Source organism: Pectinophora gossypiella, chromosome 9, assembly GCF_024362695.1.
Source record: "Pectinophora gossypiella chromosome 9, ilPecGoss1.1, whole genome shotgun sequence".
Lineage (NCBI taxonomy): Eukaryota > Metazoa > Arthropoda > Insecta > Lepidoptera > Gelechiidae > Pectinophora > Pectinophora gossypiella.
The window spans coordinates 2,278,870-2,302,434 of record NC_065412.1 but is presented as its reverse complement, the minus strand read 5'-3'; the positions used below and the strand labels follow the sequence as shown (position 1 = coordinate 2,302,434).

At 39.9% G+C, this 23,565-nt stretch overlaps 1 protein-coding gene across 1 annotated transcript in view; it reads left to right on the top strand.

Annotated features, from left to right (window-relative positions):
- LOC126369373 (angiomotin-like) overlaps positions 1–21,395 on the top strand; it is a 28,698-nt gene extending 7,303 nt beyond the window's left edge. The window contains exons 11-18 of the mRNA XM_050013741.1: positions 13–152; positions 1,094–1,282; positions 1,918–2,052; positions 3,027–3,151; positions 4,033–4,152; positions 4,625–4,710; positions 15,148–15,363; positions 16,509–21,395. Of these exons, the coding sequence (XP_049869698.1) occupies positions 13–152; positions 1,094–1,282; positions 1,918–2,052; positions 3,027–3,151; positions 4,033–4,152; positions 4,625–4,710; positions 15,148–15,363; positions 16,509–16,760 (1,263 nt within the window). The 3' untranslated portion in view covers positions 16,761–21,395. The remainder of the gene's footprint in view (positions 1–12; positions 153–1,093; positions 1,283–1,917; positions 2,053–3,026; positions 3,152–4,032; positions 4,153–4,624; positions 4,711–15,147; positions 15,364–16,508) is intronic.
- Positions 21,396–23,565: the final 2,170 nt, after the last annotated feature.

The following is a 23,565-nucleotide window of genomic DNA, read 5'->3' as shown; positions in this document are numbered from 1 at the left end:
GAATGGCTGCAGTGTCGTCATGCCTCGGGCTACGTGGAGCGCGTGATGGGGCTCCAGCGAGCGCTGGCCTCGCTGCAGCAAGCCTCGGACCGCCGCGAGCACACCGAGCGGAAACTGCGCGCGCAGCTCGAGAAGGAGTTGCAGACACTCAGGTATAACCTCTAGTCCAGCTTAAGCTGTCCATCGCGAGAGAAGTTGAGCTGGCCAAAGCATCTCATTTCCAAAGGTGGCCATAGCCTCACTCAGCAGGGTTCACAGAATACCAGCATCATTTTAATCGGGACGTCCACAGCCATAAATCATGATTATATATATATTTTTTAAATCAATAGAGGAATGCTCTTGACACTTGACATGGTTAAGAAAGTAGGTATATCTTTTGTATTTATGTAAGTTCGTGTGGTTTTTTGTTCATGTCATTGTATTGTTGTTAAAGGTGTGGCCTTCTTTAATAATAAATAATAGGCTAGTTTCCAAATAGTCAAATCAGTCACTTTTTACTAAACGTCAAAATACGAAATGACTCTGAAATTTGTATGAAAATGCAACCTGTGACGTCATAGAAAAACGTGACAAAATGTCGCACTTGTTATTACATTTTTCTTTATTAAAATTCATAAATAAGATAAATAGAAAAAAGATAACGTTTTTTGTCACCTTTAGATCTGTCTTTATTTATTAATCAGAATTTCATTTTTTATATTTGACCCAGGAAACTACCCAATTCTTATTCTATTCTGTCTTTGAAAACTTTTCACTTTTTTTGGAAAACAAAGTGTTACTACAAGGGTTCCGTTTTACCCATTGAGGTTCGGAACCCTTCTTCTATCGTGTGGGTTGAGAGGTGCATTACAAACCCCATCACCCCTGGTGTCAGGGTTACTATTGAGCCGCCAAAATTCCATCCGTACTCCGGGTCATCTTACTTTCGGACAATTAGGTGATCAGCTTGTGATGTCCTAACCAAACTAGGGATTATCGTGATATGTTCCCACCGGGACTCGAACCCGGGAGCTCCGAATCGTGAGCCAAACGCTCAAGCAACTGGACCACGAGGCAGAATTCTAAAAACAACTGATTTAAAACCTTATAGAAAACGTGAGTGCAACTGCGGATCAAACGCTGTGAACACAGCGGGCGGCGAGGCGGAGCTTCGAAGACAACTGCGGGAGAGAGACGAGCGACTGCTGGCCTTGGAGGGGGAGTGCGCCAAGTGGGAGCAGCGGTACCTAGAGGAGGCCGCCCTGAGGCAGGCTGCCGTGTCTGCCGCCTCTATACCAAAGTAAGTCACTTGTTAAGGGAGATTCGAAAAAGTCACGATCAAGCCAGTGGATATCTTAAACAAAACATTAGTTAATTGTACACTAAAACCTTCCTCTTGAATCACTCTGTCCATTGGTGAAAACTGTTTCTAAATCCGTTCCGTAGTTTTTAAGTTTATTCCGAACCGACAGACGGACGCGGCGGGGGGACTTTAATATATAATTATAATAAACTAGATGGCTAAAGCAGCTTCGCGTGTCTTGTTTCTCCTTTCTATCCGAATAAAATTTGTTCGAAAATGACCCACTTACCGGTTGAGTAGATATAGTTCTTTCACTTGTATAGCGACCATCTTGTTTTTCCGCCATTTTGTATTTTTCGCCGGTGATAGAATTTAACCAAGATTTAAATACGTTGTGTGAAAACAAAAAGAAAAAAAACAAGTTTACACTTGTTTTAGGCAAACTATTACTAGTTTGCCTAGGCCTTAGACTGTTTTCCTGATGCCACTTTCCGAAGATCTGGAAGATTTGCCATAGTCTTTCTGGGAGAACAATTATGTCAGTGAGTGAGTGAGTCAGTCACTGGTTTTCCAGTTATTATAATAGGAATGAAAGTAATTATTTTAAATGATAATAATTGTAATGTGACCAGGGACGCGAAGATAGCAGCTCTAGAGAAGACCTCAGCGGATGCGGAGCGTCTTATGGCCGAGGCTCGCAACGAGAAGATACGACATATGGATGAGCTGCACTCCGCGCAGAAGAAGCTGGCTGACCTCGAGAGCAGGTGACCATCTTCTTAGCATTTAGGCCTCCGTGGTGTGGTTGAGCGGTGGGTTCACGACCTTAGAGATCCCGGCGAGGTCGTGTCACAAAAAATCCCGACCCCTAGTTTGGTTAGAACATTATAAGCTGTGATATCCTAACGTGGTCGTGGCAACTATCTACTTAAGTAAGTATGTAGTCGTGACATGAGCCATGTCAGGGGCCTTTGGCAGCTCAATAGTAACCTTCGTTCTCATAATATTATATTCTCAAAATATTACATTCGCAAAACATTACGTTCGCAAAATATTATATTCTCAAAATATTACCTGTACAATGAAACAGAAAATACGTAAAAAATAATCATTCTCTAGTAACGAAAAAAAAAATCAATTAACTTTCTATAGCGATCTGCGGCTTGAGAAGAAACTAAGCGTATTGTACATCACTATACACCCTAGCCTGTGGGCGAACTACACTAAGCGATGTTACAGCGACCTCCGCATCCTGTACAATAATGCGTTCAGGGTGATATTGGGGCTGCCTCGGTTCTGCAGCGCGTCGGGCATGATCGCGGCGGCGCGCACCGCCTGCCTCCATGCGACGGTGCGCGCCCGCGTCATGTCCCGGGTGCGCAGAGTGCGGGCCAGCTCCAATGTCATCCTGCAGATGATCGGCGATAGGCTGGACTGTCCTTATCTCCGGCATTGCTGCGACAGACATGTGCCTGTGCATGTACTTTTGTACTTCATTATACAAAAGATAATATATTGAGAATATAATATTTTGCGAATGTAATGTTTTGCGAATGTAATATTTTGAGAATATAATATTAAGAGAACGAAGGAATAGTAACCCTGATACCAGGGTTAATGAGGTTGGTCATCCACCTCACAAAGATGTAAAAATACAAGAAGATAAATTAAGAATATTTTTGATGTATCTCTGGTAATTGTTAATTAAGATTATTGTAAACGAAATAAACATTATTTTCAGGGTTAAAGAGTTGGAATCCAAAGTAGCTGAGCGGGATGCTATGATCAAGGTGCTCCAGAAACACACAAGTGCTGCCTACGACAGCGGCGCGTCACTACGGAACAACTCCAGCCGAGAGGAACTCGGTAAGAACTAATATTAGTTGAGTGAATGACACGGAATGAATGAACGAATACTAAATACCATATCCATTACACTCCGCATAAAAGTCTCATACTTACCGTATGCCGCCTTTCTCTGTGAGTGCTAGCGAAATAACCCGCGCTGGAGTGTCTTACTCCTTAACGGCTTACTAGCCATTTAGAGTGGTATTAATAAACTAATCTCAGCTGAGACTGCCCTCAAGATCATGCTCAAGTTCCTGTTTTTATATGAGAACTGTCACATTGACATGACCTTGAGGGCAGTCTCGAAGCTGAGATTAGTTTATTAATACCACCCTTAGACTGTAGCCTTTAGAACCAAGAGGGGGTGAGTTAAATCTAGCGCGGCGCCCGATACGTATTGGTGCGGGGCGGATAGGTAACGAGTTAGGGAAGTGACGGGGAAACACCAAATTCGAAGGGTATGGAAATTTTGAAAGAGTGTTGTCAGCGAGGCATCTAGCCAGGACATGAAGTTAGTGCCGGGAGCGATGTTAATCAGAGAGGTTGATATTGTTACGACCTAAGTATATGCCCCATTCGGAAAGCGGACCCTGTTTTTTTTTTTTTTTTTGACGTGACTTATTGTAGATTTGCCGCAGATGGCATTAACTACTTGGCCGGACAAATGGGGAGCGCTGAAGGCTCTCACCCGGTACAACGTTTAAGACAACAGGCCTGAGGGTGCCCAGTTGGGCGCGAACCTCGGCTCAGGGCGTCGTCTGAGAGGAAAAATATTTGAAAGAATTAATCGACCCTAGTGGGTCGATAGCGATAAGCGCTGAATGAGGGAAAGGAAAGCGGACCCTGTGGAAACGGGATAATGCTAGGGAGATGATGATGATGCGTTGTTGTGTTTCCAGTGGGCCTGTCGTCGGGCGCGTCGTTCTCGAGCGCGGAGGGCGTGGGCGGCGCCGGCGTGGCGGGCCGCTACCGCCACCTGGCGCGGCGGAACTACTCGCCGCACAACGACAACTCCAGCGGTACGTTACACAACAAGCTGCCGACTATATCCCACCTGGGTTGATCAGACCATCCTCCAGTACCCACACCTCACCGAGCTCTCTGTCAGATCACATACGTACATACATACACAGCCTATATACGTCCAACTACTAGGCACAGGCCTCCCCTCAATCAACCGGAGGGGTTATGAAGTATACTCCACCACGCTGCTCCACTGCATGTTGGTGGAGGTATTTTTACGGCTAATAGCCGGGACCAACGGCTTAACGTGCCCTCCGAAGCACGAAATCATCTTACTTTTTCGGACAATCAGGTGATTCAAGCCTGAAAAGTCCTTGAAACAAAGGACAGTCTCACAAAGTGATTTCGACTATGTCCCCATCGGGAATCGAACCCGGACCTCCAGATCGTGAGCCTAACGCTCTAACCACTAGACCACGGAGGCTGTCAGATCAACGTGTTTTAATAAATGTATTTGTCATTCCGTAGGTTGTGGTTTCGACAGCACGTCGCTCCGGCTCGACGAGCAGCTGGCGGCGCTCGACGCGCGGCTGGAGCGCCCGCCCGTGCCCGCCGTGAGTTACCTGCCGCACCAACACTCGCCCCACCTCACCCACGCGACCCACTCGCCCCACGCATCCCACTCGTCCCAATCGACCCACTCGTCCCATTCGCCCCCTCCCTCGGATCGTGATGTGCGCTCCCATGCGTCCTACTACTGATATCGCATTCGACCCATGGACCACATTTGACCCATATGGCCCACGCGACCCACTCGTTCCAGTCGCCCCCTCCTTCGGATCGTGATGTGCGCTCCCATGCGTCATACTACTGATATCACATTCGCCCTATGGGCTTCATTTGACCCATATGGCCCACACGTCCCACTCCTCCTATTCGCCACCCTCGGTCCGTGATGTGCGCTCCTATGGGTCATACTACTAATGTAGTTTATAATTTACTCGCGTTATTCAGCTATTTAGTCGTATGCATTATGTATAAAAATATATTTTTGTGGATTATAATATTGGTTCTCTTAAAATTAAAACTCGATACCTTGAACGATTTATCGAAAGCGACTGTTTATATAGCTAGACAGAGATAAAGAACTTCGTCTAGCCGTTTGTGAGAAAAAGACGAGAGACATGTCTCTTTCGCACTAACGGTATATAGCTTGGTACGAATGAGACGAGATATGTCACTCTAATATTTATACGTTTTAAGGGTTATAACTTTCGCGTTATAGCAATAATCAAAGTAGACAAAACGAATTCGTAGTCTAATCATAATTTCTATGGAATTGGAAAATAGACATTTAAAATTGTTAAATTGTGTTAAATCTAAATTCAACTTGGGTTGAAAAAACACGATCTTAAGTTATACAGCATTCGATCAACTTTTGTTAAGTTCTAGGAAAGTTTCAATCGGTTTGATTCGTAAGGTAAAATAATTTCCGATAAATAGATCTTTTTGAGCACATTCCGAAGTTATTCCGCAATCTACATAACATTCCCACAGTACAAATACCGTATAAGCTTTTCCCAAGCTTAGTTTTATAACAGTGTGACTATGTTTTGGTTTTGTTAACATTTAGCTTTCTAACAGTAACCCACGGCTCTCTAATACTGAAAAGATTTTGACTTTTTTAACTAATCTCTTGCGTTTTAAAAGCCGATCCAATGTGGTACAAAGATACTGATTTTCCCGAATTTTAGATTATGAAAAATATGTAAACATTATGATAATGCTTCTAAAGATTTTTTAGAAGTACATCTACCTTTTTGCGAAATATTATAATTCAATCTTCGATAATATATATTACTAGACGCACAGTGCCAATTAAAAATTAAATAGACTTCAAGTATTTCGAAAAAGTGTCGTAAGGTTTAATCTAATTTATACCATAAGTAACTGAGATAACTTTGACGACGGGCGAATAAGAATGAAGCGAAGCGCATCGCTGTTATAACGACTCTATTTGACGGTGCCAGTCTTTAGGCGACAAGAGTGCATCTAGCAATATATATGGTCGCAGCTTCAAGGAACAGAAATGTTATCAGTATTAGAAGTCTATAGTAATAATATAAATAGTTACAACAAGCGGCTAGAGGCGATGTCGTCATATCATGACATAAATAACATAAATAAACATCCTATGTAAGTTCCACTGCTGGGCACAGGCCTCGCCTCAATCCACCGGAGGGGGTATGGAGCATACTGGGGCTGTCATATTAGGAATGAAAGGTACTCGAGGTCTTTGTCTATCTTCTTCTATCAAGTGGGTTGTGAGGTGGATTACCAACCTCATCAACCCAGGTGTCATTTTACTTTCGAACAATCACATGATCAGCCTGTAATAACCTGCAATGAGCTAACCTAACCAAACCAGGGCTTTTTGTGATATGTCCCCACTGGGATTCAAACCCGGGTCCTCCGGATCGTTAGCCCAATACTCAACCACTGGACCACGGAAGCCGTCCGTGGAAGTATTAATTAAATTCCACAACAAAAATAATATATTATAAAAAAAGTGTTATCCTGAACTGAGTGCCTTGTTGCGTGTCTTTGTAAGTTAGATGAACTATGCAAAATAAACTATGGTGCCAATAATATTGTAATATTAGCGTAAGAATCTCCCGTAATGATATTGACGTGTTTCTCCACTAGTTTGTCTACTAGTCTTGTTAGGCATTCGGTTACTGACAACAATTGTCTACTTGACAGTATTCGGATAAGTATTTAAAAAAATACAAACGCTTACGCTACGCGCAACAGTGGCTGCAAGTTGTCTTTGATTACTTGTGGCTCTGCCCACCCCATTAGGGATTACGGGCGTGAGTTTATGTATGTATGTATGTATGTACAAACGCTTTTATAAAAAGAAAAAGCTTTTATAATAACAAAAAACATATTTTTCTTCATTAATTTCAAATTTCGCGCTGAAACGGTTGGTCACGTGATATTTGCCCAGTGACGTCACATTTCAATAAAGAATCTGTCAAACAGTATAACTTGAAACCTGACACATAGTTTTTGTTTATTTTGTGATATATGACGTCACACGAAGCTCAATCATGGCCGCCCGTGTTTTGGGTCTTGAAATAATTGTTTACTAAGTAGAATGTAGAATTTTGCACAGACTGTGACCATTTCAATACACAGATAAAAATACGTATTTATATTATATAAATAAAAATAAAATATTTAAATTGATCTTAATACCAAAAAAAAAGAAACTATTGGATAATTATCGATAAATGATGAACTACCATATCCGACATATTTCATACCATTCATTCATTCATTTATTTTTTGTTACTACTGTCAACTAGCCAATTATCGTATTTAGTATTTTTATATGATATTTCGTATAGGAATAGGAACCCTCTTGGTCGACTTCGAATTGTATGATTAAATATCAACTCAGTTTTTGGCAGCGATTATGACGGTACGAACTTAAAGTTTAGTTCGATATTTCTAAAACTAGCGCTTTCCCTTTCTTGCACTAAGCGTTAACAAAGGACGGAACTATATAAATTTTGTCCGCCGAAGTCATCATCATTCAGACAATGTTGCTCAGAAACCGTCAGGCTTAACCTCTCATCTGCCGGAACGCGGATCTCGACCAGACACAATGTAAAATCTATTGTGTCTGGTATCTCGGCAGATGAGAGGTTAAACTATATCTGGCTGCATCGCTTCGCACTTTTGCTTCTATCCTTTTCTGTCACTTAGAGCCGTCATTTGCCAGAGCGAAACGATGCGACCGCAAGGCGGAATTGACGAGACAGTCGGACTGCAGTCGCACTCCCGTTTTTTATCTCGCTCTAGCAAACGACGTTTCTGAGTGATAGAAAAGGATAGCGTAGGAAAGTGCGATGTGGTGTACCCAGATGTAGTTTAAACCTCAAGGTCTCATATCACAATTATAAACTGATTTTTATAATTTCATTGAACTTTTTCAAGAGTACTGCGGGCTTAGCACCGTAAGCGCGCGACTCTTTCTCGCCTCGACATACGTCACTCACAGTACTGCACAGAGAGAGACAGTTGATCTCTGTCGCGGCGAGAAAGAGTCGCGTGCGTTACATTTAAAACAGTTTTGAGGCTTTTACAGACCCGAGGGGTTAAAAAGGCCACATCGAAGCAATACATCTAACAATATTGCAATTTGACATTTGTTCGCATTACGCACTTACTTTTATATATATGCGCAAATGTCAAATTGCAATATTGCTTTTTTAGATGAATTGTTTCAAACTGGCTTTTTTAACCCCCAAGTCTGTCTGAGCCGTAAAACTTTTATGACTATGGCAAATGGTTGAATGAGACCAATGAAATGTTAAACTATTTGAAGCATTATATCGCGGATTTATAAAAAAGTGCCAATTATGACTGTAATAATTTAGTACTGAATTTCGAAGTTCAAAATTGTTTCGACTCTTTCCTTTTACGCATCTATAAGACAAATAAAGATGGAGGGAGACAAAATGCGATTTGAAAGAGGCATAAGATTAAAAGTGTATGCCAAAGCTAGTTAGTTTTTGATGTGTGTGGATTGTATAAAGTTGTTTCGAATATCATATTAATAATGACAATATATTATACTTAGAGTCTAAAGTACGTCTAATTTTTGTATTTATTTACTAGTTTGTAAGTCACTTTTTCTAAAGGCATATATACATCGGGGTTATAACATTTGGGAAGATCTTTTCCGGTTCTAATTGGTTATTAACTATATTTGTAGAAAATAGTGGTTCTGATTCCATCATGTAAGTTTATTTAAGTTATACCTGTCATTTTTTTATCCGCCGATAAGGAAAGGGTCGGGTAATCGCTAGGCAAATAAAAACAAAATTTATATAAAACACGTAAATTTAAGACGGAAGTTAAAAAAGCCTTCCAAAACTTTATATTGGCCAATAACCCGACAGAATTAAGTTGACAGCACACGTCAAACGGATTGCATATGAGCGAGATGCCTATTTTATTCGCCCGGGTTATTCTTTCATTTTAAAATTAACAGTTGCCAATCATCCGTCCCCTTTCTTTTCCGCGAATAAGAAAATGACGGGTATAACTTAAAATAAAATTAGGAGGTGCCTGCAGGAATCGCGGCCATTGAAAGCTTAATAATAAGTATTTTGTTGATTGGTTATTTCTAATTATAATAAAATACCTATTTCATCTTTAATTTTGTTAAAGTTAAAACTACGGTATGATAGATTGAAAATTCGAAGTTTTAAAATGTATAAAACGTCACAAAGTGACCTTAATTTTGTTTTTTTTTTTTATATTAGTGTCAATTTTGGCAGTTGGTAACAGAAACTTTTATTGTTTCGACATATCTAAAACTAGTGCCATCTCTCTTTTACAATAAGTGCAAGAAAAAGACAGAGCTAGTTTTAGACCTGTCAAACGAAACAAGTTTCTGTCTATGAGAATCGACACCTTTTTTGGAGTAACTGCGGACTGAAACTGACTGTTTGGTCATGTGTTCCTTCATGTACGTTTGAGTGAAAATAACTCGAGGCTTTCGATGTATTTAATGTAACTGTAAGTTGTAAACATGTGATGTCCTAATAGAAAATACTGGGGTCCAAATACGCCGCTGTGAAGCAATTAATCTAAAAAGCAATATTGCAATTTGACATTTCATCATCATCAATTTAAGAGCCACCCTCTTGTCGGTGCAGCATTTTCCATGCTACTTTTTTAGGGAACAATAGGGCAGTGGATTCCGTCTTGCTTTCCGCCCCGCAGTACTCTGTCTGACGCAAGTGGGATGGCGCCCAGAATAGTCAACAAAGCTGTACTAGGACTCCTGTCCTCCGCCTCTGAATAGTACTGACAGTTACTGCTGCCCACTAATTCTGTAATTTGACATTTACGCATGTAAAAATAAGTTCGCAATGTCAGAAAATATCAAGTAAACAATATTGGTTTTTTATATAAATTGATTCAATGTGGCCTTTTGAGCCCCTGTTTAGTCATTGGCGCTTATTTCATTTTAGCAAATATTATCTAATCTAGTTATATTTGTATAACTACTCTAGCACAGACCGGTTACTCCATACAAAAATATCGTTCTTATCGTGTAAGTGCGAGGGAGACAGATAGTCCGTGCGCGCTTCCTTACTCCTTAACTGCTTATGGCCATTCAGAATACTATAAATACTTTTTCTATGCTACTAGTCTCAAGGATAGGGAGGATATAATTCCAATTTCATTTGTCAAAGACTCTCCAATCTTCGTTAGATGCCCAGAATGTCCAGTGTGTTCAGGCACGTAGCATAACTGTATATGTTACGTCAGTATTTCTAACGCTCTTTTAACACGTAGACATAGAATAAATAATAAAACTATGTATAGAACGGACACTCCTCTCTCGTGAATTGGTATCTGTGCCGAGCTAAATTTACGTCACCCCCGCTGGGTCTCACTTACGTCACACCTCGGACACTTCATACAATACACCGCTGATGCGATGGGAGGTGGGGAGGGACCTATCTCAGATGCTGGCGGGGAGCGGAGAGATTCCGTTGTATACCTAGTAATATTATTCCTTATTCTATGCTTTTGTCTAAAGGCCGAAAGTCGTTAAGGATTTAAGGAGCGCGCGGTTTGTCTGTGTCGCGTTTATACGGCTGTGTCATAGTTATAGGTCTATAATCTATTTTTGAGATGACGTAATCGCCGATGCCTAAATAGTCCTTTTTCCGTATATCACGTATAATAAGAATATTTTTATAAATGTATTCAATGTATTTTGCCTTATTTTTAGAAGCATGTTTTAGAATAAACGTGTTGTTTTGTTAGTTGTGGTTTTACTGGCTGTTCCTAACAAGCTTTATGAGCTTCCCCTACACCTTATAACGTATTAACCGTATAAAAATAATACAGGCGCCCTTGTACGGTCACGAGTACTAATATGCATACACTGATACCATGTCACATTAACTTTTTTGACAAATTATACCGTAAATCTCATTAAATGTCAAATATGATAGTGCGATAGGGTTCTAAAGTGGGTACATGACATTACTCATGACTGTACACTATTGAATTCCGTATTTAGTGTTTATTTTATAATACAAAAAGTTTCTTATTCAGGGTGTTAGCGACATCGTAACGAATACTGAGGAGGATGATTCAGACCGTTATTCTGAGTCGATATCAAGTGGAATTTCCTATCGGAAAGTTCATGAAATGTTTGGTGATTGTTTTTAGTTATTTTCAGTTCCATACTTTTGCGACGGAAAATTCCACTTGATATCAACTCAGAATCATCATCTGAGTCGCCCCAAAAGTTTTTATTACGAAATTGATATTTTATCTATGAGTTTTACAGCAAGACATAACTTCTATTATCCTTTTTTGTAACTTTTCATACCCTATCTAACGTAGCAACGCATACTGTAGTATACACCTCTTGTATACTGCCATGATTAGGCTCCCCAACACACCATCAATCTATTGGGCAGACCGTCCAGCATTGACTGTCTTGCTCTGTATTCAGGTGACGTATGCGCCCGAGACAAGGATAGCAATATCAATATACTACACCATAGTACGAAGTTGTATTTTATTCTTTCGTGCTAAAAGTATATAGCTTAGTACGAAAGTATACAGCTCAGTACGAAAGTATACAGCTCAGTACGAAAGTATACAGCTCAGCACGAAAGTATACAGTTCAGTACGAAAGTATACAGCTCAGTACGAAAGTATACAGCTCAGTAAGATAGTATACAGCTTAGTATCACAGAGTAATAATGCTACGTTAAAGAGATTAAAATTACATTTTGTTATTCATTATACTACTAACACTAAGATTGGAAAGTGAAATGAAGTGTTTGAGCAATTAACGTTGACCATTAATATTAATTCGCCTTTGTTTGAAGTGTTGCAGTGATAGCCTACTGACATTGTTCCTGTACATTGACCACTACGATACGAACGCTAAGACTTTGGTTAAGTATATAATTTTACTAGTCGTTAAAATCATTGGATAAGAATTTTAGCGCTCTTGCTATCCTCAACGAGGGACTTTTTAGGCTACGTTCCCCAAAAATAATATAGATGTCGTTGTACAGATTTAACGTGATAATTCCCTGACATAATTATTCAAACGTATAATAAAAATAATTCTTGATAGATATTTAATAACAATTATTTTTTTTATAATATTATATGCCTCTGCAAATTACATTATATTTTTGAATAATTATGTACCCGACCGAGCAATGAAATAATAGGTATTAGGGTATTTAACTGTGTCACAGATAAATTATTAAATGCTAATCTATAAATAGTAGTAGAGTAGTGTCGGCCTATTTTCGAATTTTATTTATGAGTACGATGTGTGACCGCTTTTATTAATGACGTCACAGAACAGTGTTTTCATACAAACTCCAAAGAAAACTTTCGTTTACATGTTTCGTAAAAAGTATCTTATTTGACTAGGTCGCCAAGTAGCCTATTATCATGTTAAATCTGTACAGCGCCATCTATATTATTATTATTAAAACACATAATAACGGGTTCTTACCGCGTTTAAATCAGGGATATGAGAGTCCCGATATTTCGACACTGTTTCAAGTGCCATGATTAATTAACATGATTTATTTAAGTATGTGTTTTAATTTAGATAATAACCGCGTAAACCTAAAACAATGTATCTATATTATTGCTTTTGAATGTAGCATGAAGAGCCGTGGTAGAACGCCCAGTATAATAGCCAAGTTGGTAGAACGCTTGCATCTCACTTTGGGGTCGCAGGTTCGAATCCAGCACAGGCCTAAATCAATGATTCTCGAATTTGTTTTCGAATTCATGTTTAGATCATAAATGATGATCACGTGCTCAGCGGTAAACCCTGAGGAAACCCACGTTCCCGAGAAATGCATTTTCGGAGGTATGTGACCTAACCTGTACTGGGCTGGTTTTCTCTTCGCGGGTTGGAAGGTCAGACAGGCAGTCGCTTCTGTGAAAAACCGGACCTGTCAAATCTTCAAGTTAAGTAAGCGGACCCTGTGAAAAACGGGATAATGCTAGGGAGATGATGAGCTTGGAAAGTTCCTTATTCCAAGTAAATCTAGTAGCGTTCGTATCGCAGTGGTCACAGTATAACAGCCAGCGCGTCGCAGTAAGGTAAGTATCACAACTAAATGTAAACATTGTTGTCCCACTGAACCAGTTTACGGTGTGTCTGACCCGTGCTAATTCACTGCATTATTTACTCTATGTACTCGATGTGCACTTACGCTTTAGGAAAGTTATTTAATTTTTTTTATAATAGATATAAATAATTAAGTACGTATGTAAATATTTACATAGGTAGGGAATAGGTATGTTCAATCTTAGGTCAGGTTTCCACTGACGCGGAGCTGTGCGGAGATGTGCAGGAATCAACCAATCACGCGAGGGAGAGAGTGACAGAGTGTCTTCGTTTTTCGCTCTCTCGAACGCTGTGATTGGTCAAGTCCGTACATCTCCGCTCTTCTCCGCCCATATCCGCGTCAGTGGAAACCTGGCCTAAGCCGATTCCGGTAAGTATGTGGATACTAATTGAGATTTCGTTAGGTATTTAGTATGATTGCTTCATTTAATTGACAGTTAGTTTTGTTCCATTGAAAATACAACATTTTCATTAAAACTTGACTGATTGAAATGAACTACTTAATTAATAAGGCGTAATAATTCATGCATAAACTTCCGGAAAAATCGTCCGGATTGCTTTTCGAACTGGAACGCCGGTTGGAACCCCGGTACCGGACTTGCACCAATGAGTTATCTATTTTAAGTGCAGTTACAACTAACACACTTGGCTCAACCATTATAGACGTCGATACGGCTCACCACCTTACTTGGGGTACTTAGTTCGTCTTATGATGGATGTACCTCTCTGACTACCCCAATTGAGATATATTTTTGAGCTTATGTAATGCTATACATCTACACCAGCGCCGTAGGTGCGGGATTTCGTGGCGCGGACTCGTGAAAACTCGTGACTCTTAGTTATTGACAAACAGCACGAGATGGCGCTACTGCACGCACTCGGCTGCGCGCTGCTGTAGATTCAGCGTGAGCAAGTCAAAATGCCTAGAGACTTTTTTTTTTTTTATTCAATATCAAAAAAACAATTAAATCCTTATAAATAAAATAAGACGCTCCTCTAAACAGAAAACCCGTACAGGTTTATGCGAGGAGTGAATGAATGCGCTTAACTCGCTATACTTAATTGGTAGGTAGGTACTACATAGTTTAACATGCGCCCAGACTTTCCAGGTTACGTTACCCAAAAGCAATATAGATGGCGTTGTACAGATTTAACGTGATAATTGCCTATTTTCTCATTGCTCGGTTACATAATTATTCAAAAATATAATGGCAGAGGCTTAGTTAGGTATAAAAATATTTTTTTCTTGGTATTTGAATCAGATTGTGTATAGAATTATGTTGCTACCTACAGTGCTTCTCTTTATATTGAGTAGAATAATAATGGGTGGAAGGCGTAATAAAAAGGGTCATCGTCCCAAAAACAAAGATAGAAGATGTATCATGTCTGTTATCCATGAAATTATAATAATAATTAATAGGAAAAATAATAAAAATATAAAAATAAAATAATAATATTAATAAAAAATAATAATAATATCGGCTCACGCACGCCTTCCAAAAGTCCGGGCCTCCATAGGCCCGAGATATGAAAAAAACATACAATAATAATAATATATTTAATAATAATTATAATAATTATTAGGAAAGTCTTTACAGCGCCAACTATATTGTTTTTGAGGAACGCAGCCTGGAAAGTCCCTCGTGCTAGAGTCCAAGATACGTTATAAGACGTTTACATTAATTCAACACGAACACTAAACTGGCCTGTACCAATTGTTGTCAGTATTTTTGACGTGATTTTTGCTCAGGAATTTCACATAAACGAGCTCTAAATCCACAGCTTATATGCAGACAAGTACTACAAATTTTCAAACAACTTCATCTCCCCATAGCGTGGCTTATGCTGCTTCCCGGGTCTCGGCGGGGTGGGGGCACGGGGCGGCGGGCGCGGTGAGGAGGCTCTGCTTCTGGAGCGCCAAGGCCGCGCCTCGCAGCAGACCAGGTCGTCAAGCCTGCCGCCGCCGCCGTCCGCACTGCCGCGTCCGCCGAGGAAACCCTCCGCGAGGACTACTAGATACGATCGGCTGGAGCATAGGGATAATAGGAAGGTAAGAGGTGTATAGCTTTTACAAGGTTTATTTTTAGGTACCTAATCAGGTGCCTACCATAACTTCACGCTCTTCACGCGCTTTTTTTTGATCTTCTGTAAATAACTGATGCTGATATATCTCCAGGTTTTGAGACCCGTGAAAACGGGATTACGCTATGGAGACGAATCTGATGAACATCTGTCCTTCTCGTTCCATGTCTTCAGATTAAATACAGGGTGTTAGTGACATCGTAACGAATACTAAGGGGGACGATTCAGACCATGATTCTGAGTTAATATCAAGTGGGATTTCGATCGCTAAATTCATTACTTTTGAGTGTTTTTATTTTAACTATTTTCAGAACCATGTACTGCCTTTGGCAGCTCAGTAATAACCCTGACACCAGGGTTGACGAGGATGGTATTCCACCTAAGAGGAAGAGTGCTATACCATTGCGTCATGATCATGGTCTGAATCATCCCTTAAAGTTTTCGTTACGATGTCACTAACACCCAGTACAAAATTTTGGGTTACCATGTCTACAGAACAGTCTATTTACCTTCTTGTAACTGGAATCAAATTGTAGGGATTTGATTCGCTTGATAATTTTATACATCTGATTATCTCTGAATTGAATAGTACCTATTGAAATTGTAAGCTAGGTGCAAACAGTAAATTACATTGTATAAGTAACTAGAATGCCAGGTTTAATAACAGCATTGTGCGCTTATTCTTTTCAACGATGTATTTAATTAGTAATTATGCAATCTTAGTTATAATCACAACAGCTGTGGGTAGTTAACGTTTGTTATCTGTCGTCGACTCGCTTATCGACGCTTGACCTACCACAACGTACAGAACAAACATGTTTTTTTTCCTTTTGGCATTTTTTTTTTGCAACCAGACCAAAGGAGGACTGTGTATTCGTATAATGTAACATCACAGCGGTTTTGATCGATTTTTTTTTGAGGCGACTTATTGTAGGTTTGTTTACAGCGACTGGAAGTCTAACTTTCTATCCCTAAGGGAAAACCATACCAGTACACGTTAAGTCACATACCCCCGAAACGCATTTCAGTGGGTTTCCTCGTGATGTTTTATTTCATCGTTGTCGACAGAGACGAAAACGAATTCGAAAATCTTTGGTTTGGTTTATTTTCCAGGACTCGGATGGCTCAATAGCATCGACAGCATCACGCAGCTCCCCTCTACCCTACGACGCAGTCCGGAAGCTACCGTCAGTGCCAACGTCGGCGTCCCTGCCGGCAGCGGAGTCCAGGGAATCCCTCGTCAGGCCCAGGGACTCTAGCCTGCCTTCGCCGTCCAAGCTAGCGGTCTACGCGGCTGCCAGGCGACGCTCTGCCGAGTCCGCTAAGGATAACAAACGAGGGCACCACTACCGCATACAGTTTTAATGAGCTTCTCTCGTGTGGGTTTGAGAACCTGGTGTCAGGGTTATTACTGAGCCGCCAAACGCCCCTGACACCTCTTATATCATTGGGTATTTACTTAAGTAACTAGGCGGGACAAACGGCGTTACGTGACTTCCGAAACACGAAACTTATCTTACATTCAGACAATCGGATGATTCAGCCTGCCATGTCCTATTCTTACTAAACAAAGATCAGTTTTACGAAGGTATTTTTGACATGACGCCGGGTAGATGTCTTTCTACCGCGGCAACGACGATACATGCCCATCGGCCAGAACTCCTCCTGCATCAAGGTGCAATTTGACTTGGCTAGGGCAAACTGCAAGGTCAGCAGTTTCATATCTTGCTACGTCTTTGGCCTCTTATTGGTGCTGATTCCGGTACACACCATCTAAGTTTATTTAAAGTTATTGCTGTCATTTTCTTATCCGCCGAAAAGGAAAGGGTAATCGACAGGCATTTTCATGGAACACACGTGAATTTTAGGCAGGAATATAAAAAACCCTTACAAAAATTTTATATTAACCAATAACACGACAGAATTAAGTTGACAGCAGACGTTAAACGGATTCTCGCCTGGGTTATTCTTTCATACTAACATTAACAATTGTCAATCATCCGTCCCATTCTTTAGGCGGATTTGAAAATTACGGGTGTAACTTAAAATAAAATTAGGTGTTTGCAGGAATGGGGGCCATTATTACGATACTGAATTACGATTTGACGATTCTCAACGTGGATATGAATATAACTAGTAGACTTATTTTCGAATCTATGTTTTATTAAAACTACTTATTAACTTACACGTTGCATCGCGTAGCTAATGAAGAAGTTAAAGTTCAGAGTTAGAACTTAATCAATATTGATAAAAATAGAATTACCTTTCACGCTGCAGGATTTTATAGTTTAGGTATAAAGCACCTATTAAAATTTGAATCAAATAAAATTCGAAATTCGATTTTTTTTAATTCGATTTAAATTTCGAATGGGTACAAATAATTTAATTTATTTTATTTAACAAATTTATTTAAATTTGGATGTGCTTTTAACCGTTGAAGGAACATAGTTACAAATTCGAAACATTCGAAAAAATCGACAGCGAATAAAAAACTTTATGAATAATACGAAACTTTCTGATATTCGGGATCAGAAGCAGAGATGATACATTTTTAATTTTACGTAGAGTAAGTCGTTTAAATACTCATAAAAATTGTGTTGTGAATGTGAGCCAGTGGCAAATTGGTCTAGTCGTGTTGAGATTAGAGGGTTAAAAGGCCACATCGAAGCAATTCATCTAAAAAAGCAATATTGCTATTTGACATTTGTTTGCATTGCGCACTTACTTTTATATGCGTAAATGTCAAATTACAATATTTCTTTTTTAGATGAATTCCTTCGATGTGGCCGTGTTAACCGCCCTGATTTCTTAAATTGTTAATTAATTAGTAGGTTTTCATATTAACGTGTGTGTGTTCGAATGTTTGTATAATCATAAGCTAACATTGTTGGAACGTAAGTGGCGGTTGTGATGTGAGACAATGTGAGTTGTGGAGCGAGGAAGTCGGCGAATATGGAATTTGGTGAGTTTAAAAACAAAAAGTGGAAAAAACCGCCATATTTAGTCAGAGGCGACGCGATGCACTAACATGCGTGATAAAACTTTGTTTATTTTATCGATTCTGACGATATAATTATGTCGTTTTGTCAAAATATGAACAAAATCACGTGCCATGCATGTTAGGGAAAAAAAAACTTACCGATTTCGATAAAATTTATTTAAACGGTCGATAATTTTATGTTAGCTCTGCAGTTCGAATTTGGTTGCACGCAGTCACACAGAAATCGCGGGGCGTCGTTGGAGGCATGTATGTAGATTGTAGACGCATACAAAGTCCTGCTTTCGGGTCCGAAACGCTCCGGGCACCGCCTCTGTGTGTATTAAGATTTAGTATCACCGTATAATTTATAAGGTTATTTAAAATCTGTCACATAATATATTAAACGGTTCCAAGAAGTTTGATTACAAATGGCTTGATTTAAATAATGACCATTCAAAGTTTATTCTCCTTTCCGTTACCCGCCGACTTTGCAGCTCAACAACTGAGTCGATTGATTATATTTATATATCATTTACTAAATCGCGTGCTCACTGAATGAGTTGATAATTATGTTTTAAGACCATAATTACGCAATACCTAAACAATTTTGATCGAAAATACCTTTTCTTAATGTAGCTCCACTTAGGTATTGCGATTATTTAAGCAAATTATGTTTATATGTTGTGATTTGTATACAGTTTTATGAAGGCCGCTGTCTTCACGCTGGTCAGATCAGATGTAACGCTGTACTATGCTACACTACGCTGTGCTGTTACTATGGCCATAAAGTTTTAATTTCCAAGTTTGGACTGCCTTTCTGGCGGTGACTGCAGTCGCGTTGGACTTTTGTTATTGCGCGCGTCAAATTTTTTCCACCCCTTTTTCGTCCCTTCTATGGATGATTTTCTGGATGAAAACCATCCCTATATCTCAAACTATCTTCATTTTCCATAGCAAACATCGATTTAGCATGAAAATCATGCGACTCTTGTCTATATTAATATATTATGTATAGACACAGTTCCATGTGTTTCGCCTTTTTGATACTTATTATGGCCAATAGTAACATTCTTGTGTCTCTGTTCATGCCGTAAAGTCCTCTAGCGTGAAGACAGTGCACACAGTTCAGTAATAACAAAGACTTCAAAGAAAATCAGTTGTATGCGGTAACCGGAACTAACAATTGTTAGTTTTTAATTACCGAAAAAGAATGCGAGGAATGCCATTGTGTTCAAGTTCAGTTAGTGAATGATACGATTGTTGCATTTAGTATGATACAGGAGAAAATGTACTCATTCATAATTTTCAACAACTTTATGAAGGAATCTTTGGGAAGTGAACTTGACAACCTAGCCAAATGAGATACTTTTCACATTAACGTCAAAACAAAAGTTTTCTTTGGAGTTTGTATGGAAATACTGTCCTTTGACGTCATCAATAAAAACATCATGCTCACATCATCAGCCCATTAACGTCCCCACTGCTGGGACACGGGCCTTCCCTATGGATGGATAGGGAGATCGAGCCTTAAACCATCACGCGGGCCCAGAGCGGATTGATGGTTATTAACGACTGCTAATGCAGCACGGAGGAGCTCGAGATGAACACTTTTTTTTGTGGTCACCCATCTTATGACCGGCCTTTGCAAAAGTTGCTTAACTTTAACAATCGCAGACCGAGCGCGTTTACCGCTGCGCCACCGAGCTCCTCCAATAAAAACATCGTGCTCGAAAATAAGTCGAAAAGTAAAATGAGATTGATTTTTAGGGTGGTATTAATAAACTAATCTCAGCTGAGACTGCCCTCAAGATTTGACTAGGTTGCCAAGTAGCCCATTCTTCATAAAGTTATTGACGTTTTCAAAGCCCTTACTAATTATTTTCTACACCTAATAACAATGTGTTTACATTATTATAAATAGGCTTCCTATTATATGGTCGAGTGAGTCTTGGTTGCTAAAACCCGTATTTTACGATGTTAACTCGAACTTCCTCCACTCAACTTCTAGGAGCATTTTGTTAAGTATTTTAAATTGTCATTTACGTCGTCTACTTGAAGACTTTACTCACTGGTGTCGAGCATATCATACTGCCAACATAATGATACGAAAATAATGACGTCATGCCTCACTGGAATAAACTCGAGAAAAGCTTGAGGCACTCCCTGAGAATATTGATTTTTAGCTGGGTTCGAGGTCTTCCTTAAGGTCGCCTCAACTGTCGAGTCGAGGAAGGTTTGGGTTAATATCTTACAATACGGGTGTTATTCTAAAGGGCTTATTACACCTACCTGTCCGGCAGGCTAGATGTGTCAAGGTCACGGGTGGTTACCATAGTTACTCCCCATCAATTCGCTCTAGATCGTGGTTACCATGGTCACGACCCGCCGATTTGATATTACACTTCACGATCTGATCGGGAAACGAGAGTTGGTGAGGAGTAACCATGGCAACCACCGCGGCGTTGACGCATGTAGCCTGCCGGACAAGTGGGTGTAATAAGCTCAGAAGAACCAATTACCATGGTTACTCCCCACCAATTCGCTCTAGATCGTGGTTACCATGGTTACGACCCGCCGATTTGCTATTACACTTCACGATCTGATCGGGAAACGAGAGTTGGTGGGGAGTAACCATGGCAACCACTGTGGCCTTGACTATGGGTATAATAAGCCCTTAAGACTGTCTTTTCGGAAGAACCAACTTTATTAGCGATAGTCGATAAAGGCGCAAGTTTTGAGATTGGCGAGTGAACTACCCTATTTTATACAGTGGTAATATTAGACATTTAAATATTTTTTATTAGTACGGGCTTTACAAAGAAATGTTCAAAATTGAGCTCGAGGGTCGTTTCATCTATTTCAGAAGGAAATTGTTTGTATAACGATGACATCGGGTTTCTAGCGATGGCTACAGTGAAATATATGAACGAATGAATTCATTGTAATTAATACCTATTGTATTCACGAGAGATTGGTCTCATTCCACGGTAATAAAACACTAAATTGTTTTTTATGATAAATACATTGGTTTTATTTGACTTTCAAGACCCACGTTTCACAGAGCTTTTTGTTTGGTCAACTTAATAGGATAATAGGATAGCCGCAATATGGTCTACAGTGAAACCTGTTTGAAATATAAGTAAGTACGTACAGTACTTTTTTTGACGTGACTTACTGTAGATTTATCGTAAATGGCATTAAATACTTGGTCTGCTTAAGGAAACTCACAAAGAGATAACTTAAATCTAATAAAAAAAATCTGAATGAACGGCTTCGAATCGACTTCGGTTCGAAAGAATTTCGCATGGTCATGAGGTGGTGTAATGGTTAATACGCTCGTCCCGGCTTGACAAGAGCTGCGGGTTCAAATCCCGTCTGAGTCAGTTTTTTTTCGAATTAAATTTTCTCTTTGTGAATCTTGTTGTGTCTTGTTGTGTGTAGATTTACCGCTGGTATTAATTTTTTGACCGGATATGCAGTATCCATCTGAAAACTCCATCATCATCATCAATTTAAGAGTCACGCTCTTGTCTGTGCAGCAATTTCCATGCTACTTTTTTTAGGGATAAATAGGGCAGTGGTTTCCCTCTTGCCTTCCGCCCCATAGTACTCTATCTGACGCAAGTGGGATGGCGTCCAGAGTAGTCAAAGCCATACTAGGACTCCTGTCCTCCGCCTCTGAATAGTACTGACAGTTACTGCTGCCCTCTGTCAGGTTCCAGGTTACAGTCCCTGTGACTTGCCCCTCCAAAAACTCCATAAGTATCTTATTAAATACTGGCCAGCTTTCTTCTCTCACGGTCACGTGGTTCTCTTCCCACCCTTGTTAAGATGACGTCCGTGAGGTTATGCAAGTATGAATGTGTTTTATAAGTAAGTATACTTACTTATCTAGGATCAGCTCTCGCCATGAGAACCAGTTTTTCTAGACTTATTGTAATCCCCTCTAGGGTCCTTACATAAGTACCGCGACCCCATTTAACCGTCTAGTAAAAGAGGATGATGACCTAGAATATTAACTTTTTAAGGTCAGCACCATTTACAAGTGAAGTGACCTCGCACTGCGAAGTGTCGTAATTTTGCAAATTGATAGATATTCTTACATGAAAGATATGATACTTTGTATGTAGCGTGATTAAAATTGTGTTTTGAACTGTACATGTAAATGACAGACGTAATGTCTCAAGCAGTCGCCGTTCGGGGAGTCGTCGTAAACGCTACAATTCACTTATATTAACTACTTAATAATTATTTTCAAATCGGAATCACCAACAAAACGAAACTTACTTACTAAATGATATGTACTTACATACTTACGTAAGATCACGCCTATTTCCCGTTGGGGTAGGCAGATACCACGAAATTCTCCTGATATACCACTTTCGCTCCATCCACTCTTGTCAAAGACTGAATGAAAAAAAATATGTACGTACTTAAGTAAGAAAATAAAATTAAGAAATAAAAGTGCAGTGATGAATGTCCAATCGTATTATCGCAAGCGCAGCGTGAGCCTTGAACGTGACATTTGCGCGTGAATGTGGGCGGCTGACCCCGCGCTTGCGCAAGCAATGAGCGCGTGTTGCGTCGCACGGTTTGCACTGCGCTGCGCAGGATCACTAAATGGGGCCAATAATGTGCGGAACGACCCGAATTCTTTGACGAGTCTATCCTGTGCAGGAAGGCCGGTCTAATCAATCATTTGCTTCCTTGTGTGCGCCTAAAGGAGAACGCGCACTTAGAGGCACCGCAGGAGCCGCACGCGACGAAGACATCGCATTTTATAAATCTTTGTATGAAATCTATTTTGCCGCAAAATGCTTCTGACTTCTGCGCGTACGGTTCTTGCGATGCGTCTAGGTGAGCGTTCACCTTAATCAAGGCGGAGTCAAGCCGGTTCATTTGACTGACAAAAATTCTGAGCTGGCCATAGACCTCCATTGAAAACCTTCTTTTAAAAAACTGGTAAACTGTAGACATTCATTTATATTTTATCACTAAGATTGAAAATTGCGTAATCATCTAAACTATCTACTTAAGTAGTTTTTATAATTTACAGCACGTAATAAAAACCTCCGTGTCGATGACTTCAAGTTTATAAAGTTCAATGGATGGAAAACCCACATTTTTTTCCAAGTTACAGCCAAAAAGTCATTATAAAGCGTGTAATAATGTTATATAAAAAGTTTGTGC